The sequence below is a fragment of the Planococcus citri genome, chromosome 1 (genome assembly GCF_950023065.1).
Source record: "Planococcus citri chromosome 1, ihPlaCitr1.1, whole genome shotgun sequence".
Lineage (NCBI taxonomy): Eukaryota > Metazoa > Arthropoda > Insecta > Hemiptera > Pseudococcidae > Planococcus > Planococcus citri.
The window spans coordinates 80,516,034-80,530,693 of NC_088677.1; the positions used below are offsets into that span (position 1 = coordinate 80,516,034).

The 14,660-nt window shown below is 33.6% G+C and overlaps 1 protein-coding gene and 1 non-coding gene across 3 annotated transcripts; both read right to left on the bottom strand.

The window, feature by feature from the left end:
* Positions 1–758: 758 nt before the first annotated feature.
* On the bottom strand, positions 759–14,534 carry LOC135837099 (multiple inositol polyphosphate phosphatase 1-like). 2 transcript variants are annotated; one of them, XM_065352264.1, is made up of 10 exons: positions 13,880–14,534; positions 3,517–3,777; positions 3,242–3,373; positions 2,986–3,161; positions 2,773–2,886; positions 2,540–2,690; positions 2,356–2,456; positions 2,153–2,262; positions 1,840–2,055; positions 759–1,662 (listed from the first exon to the last, which is right to left on the bottom strand). In XM_065352264.1, exons 2-10 carry the CDS (start codon positions 3,722–3,724, stop codon positions 1,407–1,409), a joined length of 1,464 nt encoding a protein of 487 aa, XP_065208336.1. In that variant the 5' UTR covers positions 3,725–3,777; positions 13,880–14,534; the 3' UTR covers positions 759–1,406. The 2 variants fall into 2 exon arrangements, with proteins under 2 accessions (XP_065208336.1, XP_065208344.1); XM_065352272.1 differs by lacking the exon at positions 13,880–14,534 and adding an exon at positions 13,719–13,853.
* On the bottom strand, positions 8,046–8,178 carry TRNAS-ACU (transfer RNA serine (anticodon ACU)). The gene is made up of 2 exons: positions 8,142–8,178; positions 8,046–8,081 (listed from the first exon to the last, which is right to left on the bottom strand). It is a non-coding gene; the product is annotated as a tRNA-Ser (tRNA).
* Positions 14,535–14,660: the final 126 nt, after the last annotated feature.

Sequence of the window (14,660 nt, forward strand, 5' to 3'; positions counted from 1 at the left end):
GTTTGAAAAATTTCGTGCAAATAATGTTTTATCAAAATACCTATATCAGTAATGCAATGTTTGATCATCAGAACTGATGAGGTATTGTGCTTGATACTCATCTGAAATAATATATCTAATATCATGATGAAATGTGTTTGATCAATGATTAGACCCGATTAGACTTAAAGATGTTTGATCAAGCGTGATGGGACACGATTTGATCGTACCTCATGGAAAGTGATCTGACAGAAGACAGAACAGAAAACAGATCAAATGAGACATGTTTGATCAGATCTGGAGGGAGTTTTTTGATCAAAAATGTACCTGATAAGTATTTTTGATTAAATCCGATCATAGATGTTTGATCAGATATGATCAGAAGCCTGTGTTTGATCATCATACGTGATCGGTGTTCAATCAGATCTCATAAGAGGGGATTGAGGTCTGATAAGAGGTGTTTGATTTGATCAGATCTAATGAGACTTGTCTTGTTCTATCAAATTCTAAGGAGGTTTTTTTGATCAGATTTGATGAGAAGTGTTTGATTAGACCTTCGATCTGATTAGATCAAACGTTGGACCTAAAAAACCCCTTATCTGATCTAATTCTTTTTTCCTAGTCCTAGATCATCACGATGAATACCGTAGATACGAAAATAAAAATATGTCTATGAAATCAAACTTCAGATCATCGAAGTACGAGTAGGTAGGTACTTTTTGAAATTACAAGTAAGTCAAGTAATGCTCTGATGCAAGCAGCATATTTCAACAGTCGAGTAAAAAACAAAACTAGAATACATTTAATAAAAAAAAAATAATTTTAAAATTCTATATAAATCGTACAAATACTGTTCAATTCATGATGATGTTCTTGTATAATAACAATTATCATACTTAAAATAGGTAATTCGAAATGAGAAAAAAATAATACAAACAAAAACAATAATAATTTAACGATTTCTATATAATAGGTAATATTATTTAAAAAACTTCTAAGCCTAAAAATAAACCGATTGGTTTTGATTACGAAAGACTTGAGTTAACTAGAAAGTAACGCTGTTTCGCAAAATAAAAAATAACTCGTAATAAGTATTTAAAACGCGATTATATTATCTTTCTTTTGACGTAATGGCGACTAGAAAATATGAAAAAATAATACGTGCTGGTCCGTTATAATATTCCGAAAATGACACGAGGACGAAGTTACCTATTTTCTAATCCATGTACGTGTATAATAATCAGCTTATATTAAACGGTCGGTCGTCGACGTTTTATCAACGTAATAACGAATATTAGCATCACTATATGGTAGTTCACAGGGAGTATAGTAAAGTAAAAAACCGGGTCAATTGATCGACAATTAATCCTCACAATCGCAAAATGTGGAATTGGAAAGGTACATAAGTATTTATGTAGACGATGGAACTATAAAAATTGACTCGATATGAAATACGTTCCTAGGATAACACCGGCCATCGTTGATAGCCATGAAACCGACGAAGCTAGCCGATTAGCGTGCCCAGTCGTACAGAAGTCGAAATTACATGAATTAGGTTCGGCATTGGCTTTGTATTTGTTATAAAGTGTTTTCCACGAGCATAAAGCGCCTTCACAGTCTGGATGTCTGATTGGGAATTCGTTCAAATAAAACATTACTCGGTTTTCTTCGTCTTGAACGCATCTGTAAAGAATGGAAACATTTAACGGGGTGAATTTAATCAAGGTTGAGTATACATTTGACGCTTGGGTAATATTTTCAGCCATTAGAACGATGACTTTTTAGAGAATGGGTTTCAAAGTCACACAAATATGCGATTATGGATTCTAAAAATGAAAATAGGTTCGAATCTTAACTTACTTATAAAACACAGCCATCAAATTAGCCGAAAATGGATCAATCTGCGAAGTCATAAACTCTCTTCGTAACATGGCTTCGTAATTATCGTGCAATAATTGATTACCATCTAGTCTTATATTCAAAAAAGCTAAACTAGGAACGTGTAAACCGGAATGAGAAACGTAGAATACACCAACTGGTTTCGCACCAGATTTATTTCTACCCTCAGCTATGTCTCTGGAATGAAAAAAATCGAAAAATCATCGTAGTAAGATGAACAATGAATTCGAAATAGGTAAATTTAGAGTTGAGTAAAATGGATCGTTATAAATACCTAAACCTAGAGAACATATCGCTGACAAGAGGGCAAGCCAGTCTTTTATTTAGATCATTCCCGTTGGAATAATCGTAGTAATATTTTAAATCTTCCATGTATTCTAAAACCTAAAAAAAATTCAGAAAGTGCAACGTTAATCTTCGAGCATTATTATACAGCAATTATGTTTCAAATCCCTATTGTGAATTTGTGATACGTACTTGTAAATTATTCTTCGAAAATACAGTGCAGAAAGGTGGCCTTGAAGCGATATACCAAGCTTTGCCATACCGGCACATGTCGTACATTAATTCGATAATATCTGCAATCAAAATTCAAAATTTAATTGTTTATATAATACTAAAATTTTAACGGAAATAAGCAGATGAGTTTCCGGTACATTACCTAAAGTTAAATTATTGCGAAAACCTAAACGACGATTGACATCTGATATTAATTTTTGGATATATTGAGACTCGCGGAAGAGCTGATATTCTCTTTGGTTCGATGTATTGTTCTTCACTTGAGTTACCCAAGCTTGGCAAGAATCTGGAGACTGAAAATGAACGATAGAGTTAGTAAAGAATATTGTACGAATGTTGCCTACATGCAGCTGAGATTATTCGAATCTATCTTACTTTCAATAAAGAACTATTTTCGTATATACGAGGATGATCGTGATCTATTCCAAAAAATCCATCGATGAAAGCTTGCGCACTTTCTGCAGTTCGTGGAGTTCCATCGTTGAAGAACTAGGTACAGAAAGATGATTGAAATAACGAAACACAATTAGAACTTTATAATTCCTATAATCTGATTCGATCAAATTCAACGATATTCGTTAAACTTACAGAGAATTTCTCCGATGAATACGAATCGAAGATACTATTATACTGAGTCCTGATCCTCTGACCCAATAATCGCAAATCATCTTTACCTTGGGTAGATAATTTATCTTCATATGCTGGAGATAAAACATAGGTCCAGTTTTTCAAAAGCTGCAAATCCTTTGCACATAAACGACCTTCTGCAAAGTAAACGAAGTATTCATTTTAATAATATCAGTACAGCAAAATATCTCCGGTGAGTTCCAAGTATATGACAAACCTCTGTTTTCTTCGTGATTTCTAATAATTTGATCTCTAACATCGGTCAACGTTTTCATCCTTTCCATCGTTTCTTTAGATGGGTATCTCGTGCCATGTCTTATCGAACCCCAAACCATTACAGGTTTACAAGCTGCAATAATAAAGAAAAACCATATTAAATGCTTATACTTTCATCGTAGCATAGCAAATTATCCAATTTTACAATGTTTCGCATCATTGCACAAAACGAACATTAATAATAGCGTTATGGGATAGGTAGGTACTCGGACTTACATGGAATCGGTGTGAATTTCTGAGCTCGAAATAATTCGTACGCTGATTTAGCACCGAACTGAACGTAAGGATCTTTTTCATCGCTGTAACAATAATCCTGTTCGTTGGTTTGGGCTTCGCAGAAATTAATCAACGTAGTACAATGAAGGATCAATATCGATAAAAGTATCCGAGTCCAACTCCAACGTATGGATTTTATCGTCTTCATTTTTCTGGGATCTTGATCGATGTAAAGTATTCAATCTATAAGCGAACCTGAACCTGTAAATCCGCACATAATATCTCGAATTATTAACTATTTACGTACAATTTTTATTACCTAACAAGATCTTAATTGCGGTTTTAATACCGGTGACATATTTCAATCCGTTGATAGCGGTTAATGACTCATTATTATTGGAAGAAAATACACGATGAGAGGTGCGAGAAGGGAAGAAACACACATGCTGCGTTTGTATTTAATTGTTTTAACAGCTCGTACTTCTCCAGTCAGCAAATTAAGTACATGAATCAGAGTCTTTGAGGAATATTATGATAGCTAATTTGTCGTAGGTGTTATTTTTATATGCACAGATTTTCCTGTTTTGAACTTCACATTCGATCGAACCAGCTACCTGGGAAGAGATTGGATCCTAACAGGTCTGAATGGATCCAATCTGAAGAAATCGCTGGTGTAATTCCTGATTAAATCTGACCAAATCAAATAGGATTCAGAAAGTGTCCGGATCTGATCCAAATAAACAGATCTAATCAGATTTCCCCAATCGGATCAATCTGATTAGATTCAGATTCAGATCTGAATGGATCTGATTCCAACAAAACATTGATCTTGATCTTGATCAGATGAGATCTGATTAGTTCTGTGCAGGACACTGGACTTGGTCAAAATCGAATTGTAATCTATCAGGAAATTTCTCTGATCAGTGATCAGTGTGATCACTCATCTAATCAGATGCAATTATTTTCCACTGAAGACTTCTACATTATTGTCGTACCTATAATTTTGATGGAGAATGCGATTTTATGCAATTTTGTCGAACAAAAACAAGACTTTTAAGCAAATCATTCCTTCAAAAGAAAAAAAAACAGATATTTTTGGAATTTTTCGGAAAAAAGTGAACTTTGAAGCAAACTTGATTTTAAAAAAGTTTTTTTTGGACAATTTTAATAAAATATTTTCTACAATTTTGACAAAAAAGTATCATTTTTTGGAAATTTGGACCAAAAAAGTATGATTTATTGGTATTTAAAACCTGATTTTTGTTCGCAATTTTGAGTTTTGACAAATGAAAAGTTTTTTGTGAAAAAAAAGCAAAAGTTTCTGGAAATTTTAACTAAAAAAAAACGAAGTTTAAATTTTTAACAAAATAGGTTCTTTTTAAAGTAAAAAAGTAAAGTTTTTCACAATAATTTTGACAAAAGGTTGATATTTTATGGCAATGTAATTTTGCTAAAAAAAAACTGATTTTGTACAAGACTTTGTTGGAAAAATTTCAACTAAAGATAGAAGGGGTTTTTAGCAATTTTGGCAAAAAAAACAAAAAAGTAAAAAACGCGACTTTTTATCAGTTTACACACTATACTCGTATATGAAAAAATAAATTTTTTTGGGCAACATTATTTGACAAAAAGTGGTCTTTTTTTTTACAACATTTACAAAATAAAAAGTAGGGCTTTGTCACAATCTTGACCAAAGAAAAGAAAATTTACATGTTAAGTGAATATTGCCCCAAACGTTCCATAGCCTGGATAGCTCAGTTGGCAGAGCGGTAGGAAATCTTACAAGCAGTACGTAATTCATCCGACTCCTAGCAGTACACGTTTCTCAACCTAAAGGTCCAGGGTTCGAATCCCTGTCCAGGCCAATATTTTTTTCATGTCGAAATGTTGAATGAAGCCTGATTTTATTTGTGCATTTTGTAATTTTAATTTGATTTCTAGTAAAAAAACTAATTTTGTTTTGCAATTTTTGAAAAAGAGGCAGATTTCATTTCCAAAAACATATTTTTTTATTATTTTTTTTTTTTTTTTGACAAAAAATGGACAGTAGGTATTTTTATTAAAGAAGGGGTTTTTTCAATTCAGACAAAAAGAAATAAGATTCACTGGTAGGTACCTATTTTAATAAAAGCTATTTTTTCCCGCAATTTTTGACTAATAAAAATTTGTTACGACAAAAAAGCAAGATGTTTTGGAAATTTTGATGAAAAATTTTTATTTGTATATTTTCGACAAAAAGTTGAAAGTGGAATTTTTTACAGTTTGTACACCAAAGTAAGATTTTTTGGCTGTTTTGATGAAAACCCTATTTCCTTTTTGCAATTTTAACGAGAAAAAAATTAGATTTCTTGTGGCGATAAACTTGCTGGAAATTATGATTTAAAAAAAAGGTGTTTCTTGCAATTTTGACAAAATTTTTAAAACTTTTTAGCAATTTTGATGAAATACTGATTTTTTTAAATTCATACAGAAAATGGTTCCTTTTTACACTAACTAAAAAACGAACTTTTTTTTGCAATTTTCACAGAAGTTTTAAAATTTTTTGGTATGGTTGATGAAACACTCAATTTTTTACAATTTTGACACATGAAGCAAATTTTTTAGCAACAAAAAGAGAAAATTTCTGGAAATTTTGACCAAAAACAGTTTTATTTTTTCGGAAATTTTGGCAAAAAAATAAAATTTTTTGATTACATATTATTTTGATAGAAAACTATTTTTTTTACAATTTTGATTAAAAGAAGAACTGAATTTTGGCGACAGAAAATCAAGGCTTTGTTCTCATTGTCAGCAACTTTTCATTGTCTTTTTGTTGGAAATGTGTTCTGATAATTTTCATGCCATTTCAATGCATTTTTCGGCGAGTGCTTTCACACCATTTTGTCTTGACGATTTTTTTTTCATAAATTTTGAGCAGTAGTCGAAGAGCCCGCTCAAGGATCTATTGCACCCCCCCGCCCGTCGATCCTCCGAAACAACTTTTTTCTTAAAGGGGGAGTCCTAAGGAACATTTTAGCCCTTGTACTAGTTGTACTAAAAAAAATGGCCCTACACACAAAATGGCGGCCATTTTGATTGACAGGTCAGCGGAATAGCAGATTTTACGTTCCAACATAGGACTTGCACAACATTTTTCAAACCGTACAAGGGTAGATCGAAACATCAGGCAAAAGTTTATCACCTGCCAAAATTTCAAGTGCTAAAGTGCGTTTTACGATTTTTGGTGAATTTTCAAAAATCAAATTCAGACCAAAAATGAAGGAAAAAATCAAAATTTTGCCAAATTGACCAAGAAAGCTGAAATTTTGGATATGCCCTATTTTCGACACGCCAAATCGATTGGGAACTGTTTCAAACCGTTTTGAGCAGTTCTGGAGACTCCAGCAGATTTTTGGAACACGAAATTCCCACAAAATTTTATCAAATGGAGTTGGAGAGCCGAAATTCATTCTGCAAACTAATTTCAATACGCTACCAAGTCAACTGCGGAGGAATTTCAAGTCGTTTCGGAGCCTCCAGCGATTTTTTGAAAAATACTGGAGCCTCCAGTAGATTTTTGAAACTTGAAATTTCCCCAAAATTTCATCAAACGGAGATAGAAAGTCGAAATTTATTCTGCAAACTAACTTCAACACGCTACGAAGTCGACTGCTGGCGGATTTCAAGTCATTTCGGAGCCTCCAGTGATTTTTTCAAGATCCCAAGAGTCTGCAGTAGATTTTGAAGCTTGAAAATTCCATAAAATGTCATCAAAATGGAGTTCGAAAGCCGAATCCACTCTGCCAACTAATTTCAATTCGCAATGTAGTCGAATGAAGGCAGTTTCAATCCATTTTGGAGCCTCCAGCGGTTTTTTAGAAACTTCTGTTCTTCAAAAAATGCTTCAAAATGTGTCAGAATTAACTTCAGAACGTCTTTCTAACGCCATTTGATAAAAATTTCAGGTTACAAAACTTTACTGGAGGCTCCAGTAATTTCCAAAAAGTCGCTGGAGGCTCTAAAATGGCTTAAACTCACCAGCAGTCACATTACTAGCGTGTTTAAGTTGGAGTGCAGCATGAATTTCGGATTTCCAAAACCATTTGATAAAATTATGTCGAAGTTTCAAGTTTCAAAAATCTGCTGTAGTCTCCACTGCCTCCAGCTACTTTTTGAAAATTCTTGAAGCCTCCAGTAGATTTTCGAAACAGAATTTCGTCAAATGCAGTTGGAAAGCCGGAATTCATTCCGTAAACTAATTTCAATACGCTATAAAGTCGACTGAAGGTTGATTTCAAGTCGTTTTGCAGCCTCCAGCAACTATTTGGAAATTACTGGAGCCTCCAGTAGATTTTCAAAGTGTGAAATTCTGACAAAATTTTATCAAAATGGAGTGTCCATTTTTTGTAAAAAAAAAATGTGTTTGGAAACGAAATCTGCCTCTTTTTTAAAAACTGCAAAACGAAATTAGTTTTTTACTAGAAATCAAATTAAAATTACAAAATGCCCACATCAGCCTTCATTCAACATTTCGACATTGAAAAAATATAGGCCTGGACAGGGACTCGAACCCTGGACCATTAGGTTGGGAAACGTGGATATACTCGTATACGATGCCAAGTTATCAACTTATGTTGGGCTATAATTAGTTTCCTAACGCTCTGCCAACTGAGCTACCCAGGCTATGGAACACTAAGGGCAATATTCACTTTACATGTAAATTTAATTTTTATTGGTCAAGATTGTGACAAAGCCCTACTTTTTTTTGTAAATGTTGTAAAAAAAACCACTTTTTGTTAAATAATGTTGCCCAAAAAAGCATATTTTTTCATATGTATATGTACAACTAAATGATAAAAAGTCGTGGTTTTTACTTTTTTGTTTTTTTTGCCAAAATTGCTAAAAAGTAAAAACCCCTTCTTTAGTCAAAATTTTTCTGAAAAAATCTTGTAAAAAATCAGCTTTTTTTTAAGCAAAATTACATTACCATAAAATCTTACGATCCCCGACTACAACCTTTCAATGAATTTCAACTGTTATTTGTCATTTTTTAGTGATGGAATAATTTTACAAAAATTTCCAATTTTTTTGGACATTTTCTGTGATTATTTTTTGGGGGTATTTTATAGTAAGTATTAAAGATTTCGACACTTTTACATGTTTCTTAGGTACCTATACTTACTATTGAAATTCTATTTTTCTTTTTTTTTTTAAATAATAATGTTCAGTAATTATTTGAGTGGTTTTTTTTAGCTCCTTTTACATCATTTTAAAGGAATTTCCGCACTTTTTCACGCATTTCGAGCAGCTTTCATTAACGTTGTTTTTGAGCGTTTTCAGATCATTTTAATGCATTTTAAACATTTCTTCTCGCATTTTTGCGAACATTTTACAGGAATTTCTCAAGTGTTAGGAAATTTTAAGTGATTTCACTGCTTTTCTTCGACAGATTTTACATTATTTTGACACGTTTTGATACGCAAAAGTTTCTAAAAATGTTTAAATTCGATTTTTTTTAAAACCCTGGGATCTTTTTGAAGTTTGGTTTATAATGATCTTTTTCAGCTGGATCGCTTCTAATAAGAGAACCTCTTGAGGTGTCACACTCCGATTGGAACGGGACCTCGATTTTTGGAAAGAGCATAGTCTAAAACCCCCAAAACCAAATTTTCAGCGGCCCAAGTTCATTTTCGATTTTTGGCGAATTTTTGAAAATTCAAAATTGACTGATTTTGGCGATTTATGCTTTTTTTTTAAAGTACGTACGTACTTGATCAGTAAAAATGGTCAAAATAAGTCCCAAAACTAATATTAATTACCCAAATCCAAAGTTTACCATTTCCAGCCATTCTGGAGCCTCCAGTGCAATTTTTCAATTTCTCCAGAATTTTGAATTTGCTCCAGAAGGCGTGAATATGAAGTTGGGCAGCTGAAAATCGAGTTGTATATTACACTAGACCTGTTTAACGAGTTTATCCACATTTGAGCCGATTTTGAGAGTGACACCTCAAGAGTGGTTTTTTGACCAGCTTTTTTCAAAATTATAAAATCCAAAAAATCCAAAGATAGCCATTTGTGAGGAAATTTGTAAGGTGGCATTGCCTCACTGTCCTCTCAGTGCATCATGTAATGATTCCATCCTTCAAGTCTTGACAACTTAGGGATTGTTTGATTCATTAAGGTAAGATGTAGGTACTTTCAAATTCGAAGTACATATTATTATCAAAACCCAGCAGGGGTCCGCACTTTATATTTCCTCCACCTTTTTGGTAAAAGTAGCTCTAGCCTATCAGCTTTCGAGATCAATTTAAACTTTAGGTATAACTTTAGCTAGGTTCGATCTCGAAATCACTTCTTGTTTGTCCGTCGTGGTAGATATGTGAGTTTACTACAGACCCGTACTTAGGCAATCTATGAATTGTTGGGCTTGAGCATTTAGTCCACTTTCTTACGACTTAATCGTTTGAAAGTGTATTTTTTACATCTTGTTTACCCTCAAAGTCAAAAGGGGTTGGTGAATTCAAACAAACACGTGATTAGGCAGTTGAGCACAGTGTCTCTGTTCTATTTACATTTTATATGGTGAAATTATATATTTGAGAAAACCTTATTATTAAGAGACTAATGTAACCTGACTACAACGATTACATTGGAGAAACAAACCTAAGGTGCACCGCGGCAAGTCAGAATGATTTTTCGCAATTTCAACTTTGACCAGCTGTTACTCCCCTTCTAATGAACCAATATGGATCAAATTTATTATGTAGGTTCCCATAAGGGTTCTTAACCTATGGTAAAAATTTGAGCGCGATTGACACAGTAGCTTTCGCTCAGTGGAATAAAATATAAATTGTCCTGACTTACCCTAATTGGGGGAAATCAGAACAGGCTAAACTTTGCAGAGGTGTAGATCACAAACCGAGCGTCCTAGAAAAATTGCACAAAAAAAATTGTAGAGAATTTAATGCTCTTTGAGATCACTCTCTCATCAGATTTTCACTAGGACACACGGTTTGTCCGCTATATGAGAAAAACTAAGAAATAAAAAGTCTGTATTTTAGACCAAATTCAAAATAAGTTCAAAACAACAACAAAATACAATTGAACCAAAGACATCTAAAATGAAACTGAATCGCGAAAATTTTTATGCCGTGATGAAGTAGGGGTAGTACTCTCAAGTCACCTTTAGTGGCACTTCGCCAGATATAAACCTCTAGGCCCTAGAGCAAGTTTTCTAACTTACCCCGAATTCCAACTTCCCCAGGTGCACCTTATGTGTTATTATTTCATGAAAGTGAACCTAATTTATACATTGGTTGGTTTATTATGTTGATGTATCCGACACTAAAGTGGTATCCGCCAGAGCTTGCTAGGGGTAAGTAAATAGTTCCTTCTTGATATTACAAAGAGCCGTATAAGGCTACTGGTAATCTTTCACTCCCTATAAGGAATATTTCTCATCATATTATAGCAGTGCTTATTGTATACAGTCTAACATTGGCGCCCAACGTGGGGCTCAAACCCACGACCCTGAGATTGCAAATCGCTGTATTTTGTCCGTAACAAACCCCCCAACCAGGGGTGCTAACCCTAACCACAAAAAACCGAAAACCGCAAACCGAAACCCAAACAAGAACCTACTTTTAGCCATTTTCAAACCCTAACTGAAAACAAAAACCGAAATTTCATAAGTTTTTTAAAAACCCTAAAAAACCATAACAATAATAATGAAGCAGAGTGAGTGAAACCGAAACCTAAACCGATATAATTTATTTAGGTTTTTTTCGGTTTTCGGTTTGGGCTTTTTTCAGTTTTTTCAATTTTTTTGGAGGGATTTTTTCACATTTTCGACTTTTGAGACTCGAAATCCGAGGAAATTGATGAATTTAATGAACCTATCAAATTGGGTCCTTGGTTGTTGTTGTTGACTTGTTGCTTTTCGGGTTGTTAAATCGCTTTGTGTTTTGAGATTGAGAAATTTTGAAGAAATTTTTAAAAAATACGTAAACCGAAAAAAACCGAAAACCGAAACCAAAACCGAAATTTTTGTAAATAAAACCGAAACCCAAACCAAAACTGAAATTTTGAATCTTAAAACCAAAACCGAAACAAAAACCGAAAAATGTCAACGAAAAAATTGGAGTGAAACTGTAACCTTAATAAAAATAATTAAGGTTAGCACCCCTGCCCCCAACTCAAAATTTCACAATTTCCAGTCATTCTGGAGCCTCTAGCGCGATTTTTCAATTTCTCCTCAAAAATTTCCTCACAAACGGTTATCTTTTGATTTTTCAATTTTGATTTGAAAAGGTACAGTATAATACACAACCCGATTTTTAGCTGCCCAACTGCATATTCACGCCTTCTGGAGCGAATTCAAAATTCTGGAGAAATTGAAAAATCGCGCTGGAGGCTCCAGAATGGCTGGAAATTGTGAACTTTTGATTGGTGGGGGGGGGGTTTAGTTACGGAAAAAATACAGCGATTCGCCTGAATTTTGAAAATTTCCACACAAACTGTAAACTTTTGATTTTTTTTGATTTTTTAATTTTGAAAAAAGCTGGTCAAAAAACCACCCTTGAGGTGTCACTCCCGAAATCGGCTCAAAGGTAGATAAACTCGTTAAACAGGTCGAGCATAACACACAACTCGATTTTGAGCTGCCCAACTTCATATTCAGGCCTTCTGGAGCAAATTCGAAATTCTGGAGAAATTGAAAAATCACGCTGGAGGCTCCAGAATGGCTGGAAATGGTGAAACTTGGATTTAGGTAATTAATATTAGTTTTGGGATTTATTTTGACCATTTTTATTGATCAAGTACGTACTTTTTTTTTTAAAAAAAAAAGCATTAATCGCAAAAAATAGTCAATTTTGAATTTTCAAAAATTCGCCAAAAATCGAAAAATGAACTTGGGCAGCTGAAAATTTTGTTTTGGGGTTTTAGACTATGCTCTTTACAAAAATCGCAGTCCCGTTCAAATCGGAGTGTGATACCTCAAGAGGTTCCCTTGTTAGGTACCTATACCACTGAAATTTTATTTTTTTAAAATAATCTTCAGTAATTATTTAAGTGTTTTTTTTTAGCTCCTTTTACATCATTTTAAATGGATTTCCGCACTTTTTCATGCATTTCGAGTAGATTTCATTAAAATTTTAGCAAATTTAGGTAATTTTCAGCAGTTTTAATGTTGTTTTTGAGCGTTTTTAGGTCATTTTAATGCATTTTAAACATTTTTTCTCGTATTTTTCCGAACATTTTACTGGAATTCCGAATTCCGTAAGTTTTAGGTAATTTCAAGTGATTTCACTGTTTTTTTTTTGACAGTTTTTACATTATTTTGACACGTTTCAACATGCAAAAGTTTCTATAAATGTTTGATTCCAAGTTTTTTTTTTTTTGAAACTTGATTTAGTGATCGCTTTAACAATACTTGATAAATGGAAAAATCAAACACACTCAATGGAAAGTCACAGCCTATTTATAAAATATTTCTATCGTTAATTGAAAATGTTCTTTAAATACAGCTATAAATAACGTAAAGACAAAACTGAAACTTCCACCTAAGCCTATCGTTAGGTATGGTATTTGTAACCGGTAAAATTTAAAATTTTAAAATTCAAAACCGGTTTGCGAGTAAAATTATCAAGTTCACCTCTAATTCTACACTATACTAATGATATTATACTAAGGTATCACACAAACAACAGAAGGTGTATTTCTCACAATAAATTACGATCCCAATTTGAAGTGAAAATGATGAAAAATTTTCCTTACAGTAAAGAAATTAAAATTCAATTCAATTTTTCATACTCAAAATCCCTGCACTGGGTACTATTTTTTTCTACTATAGGTACATAACTAATTTGTACAGAATCCAAACTCAAAGAAGCAATTTACCCCGAAGGATTAAACGAATATAGGAGAGTAATAAGCGGGTATAATAGATAGGTATCTAATCGTGACGGTTGTTTCGATAATAGCATTCGAATAATGTGAACGTAAATATGTAGCACACATTTCTCTCAACTCAAAATAACCAATAAAAATTCCAAACTTATTTCTCATATTATTATCGACAAATTTCTACATTCTTTCCTCTTATCATACAGGTCTCTAAGGATTCCAAAACTAGTCACCAATCACCGCATAATTACTCATCCTACACAAAAGAAAAAATTCTACAGATAAATCAATACTTAGTAACTAAGAATAGTACGAACTCGAATCAAAGATAGCCAAATAAAACACCAGTGATAAGACTCGACTCGCAACAAGTGGTCGATCTCGTTTTACACTTTTACACAACAAACAAACACCTCGACCCGATCAACACCTTTATCATAATTTTTTTTAAAAATTGAAAAAATAGCACAAAATTCACCTGTGTTATTGCGAACTATCGCGAATGGAAATCCGCATGTACAACCACACCTTGTTCTAAAAAAACGTTACTCGTACTCGGTTTCTTCGCCGGCATCCGACGCTGGAACACTGTACAACATAATTTTCAAACAGTACTTAACGATAATAATTACGTTCAAAAAAAAAGAAAATGGTTCCGCATAAATACGTTATCCCTTCTTAGCCACGAGTAGAGAAACGTTTAAAATAAACAAGAACGAACGATCGAAAGCGAAGCTAGTTCTTTCACTACCTCGAAGACCGAACACCGAACGCTAACGCAGATTCCGTAACCATTAAACTTGGCCGTCGGTGCACTGGTAGTTGGGCAAATGAAATGGGATGCACAAGTCCCCACCATATGAACGTGAAACTGGTCAAATACACAGGACCAGCGACCTCTCCTCTCTCTCGGAATTAGTACTCTTTGCGAGTCCGCGACCAACGTTTACACGTTGCACCTTTGGTAATTTGTATTATGCTACGGTTAAGTATATCTCAGTTCAGCTGTTGATGAATCTGCTTGCTTGCTCTGTTGTTGGGCATGCATATTTATTAGCGTACATCCGTCAACCGGCATCAGCTCCTGTATGGTTTTTGTCACCAAATATGCCCGGTTATTCACATCCTCTCTTTCGTATATTGATTAGTAAACTACCTATACTAGGTATACGATTGTTTACCTGCATCTACGTTGACGAATGACGATAAATTCCACGATTAGGTATCGAATTAATTAGAAAAAAATGAATCGATGGAAA

What these genes read in the sequence shown, in the direction of transcription:
- LOC135837099 (XM_065352264.1), bottom strand. Translation starts at nt 3,724, where the DNA reads ATGAAGACGATAAAATCCATACGTTGGAGTTGGACTCGGATACTTTTA. An exon ending in AAATCACGAAGAAAACAGAG is followed by an intron (nt 3,162 to 3,241) that starts GTTTGTCATATA and finishes TTTACTTTGCAG; the next exon opens with AAGGTCGTTTATGTGCAAAG. An exon ending in TCGCAATAATTTAACTTTAG is followed by an intron (nt 2,457 to 2,539) that starts GTAATGTACCGG and finishes TTTTGATTGCAG; the next exon opens with ATATTATCGAATTAATGTAC.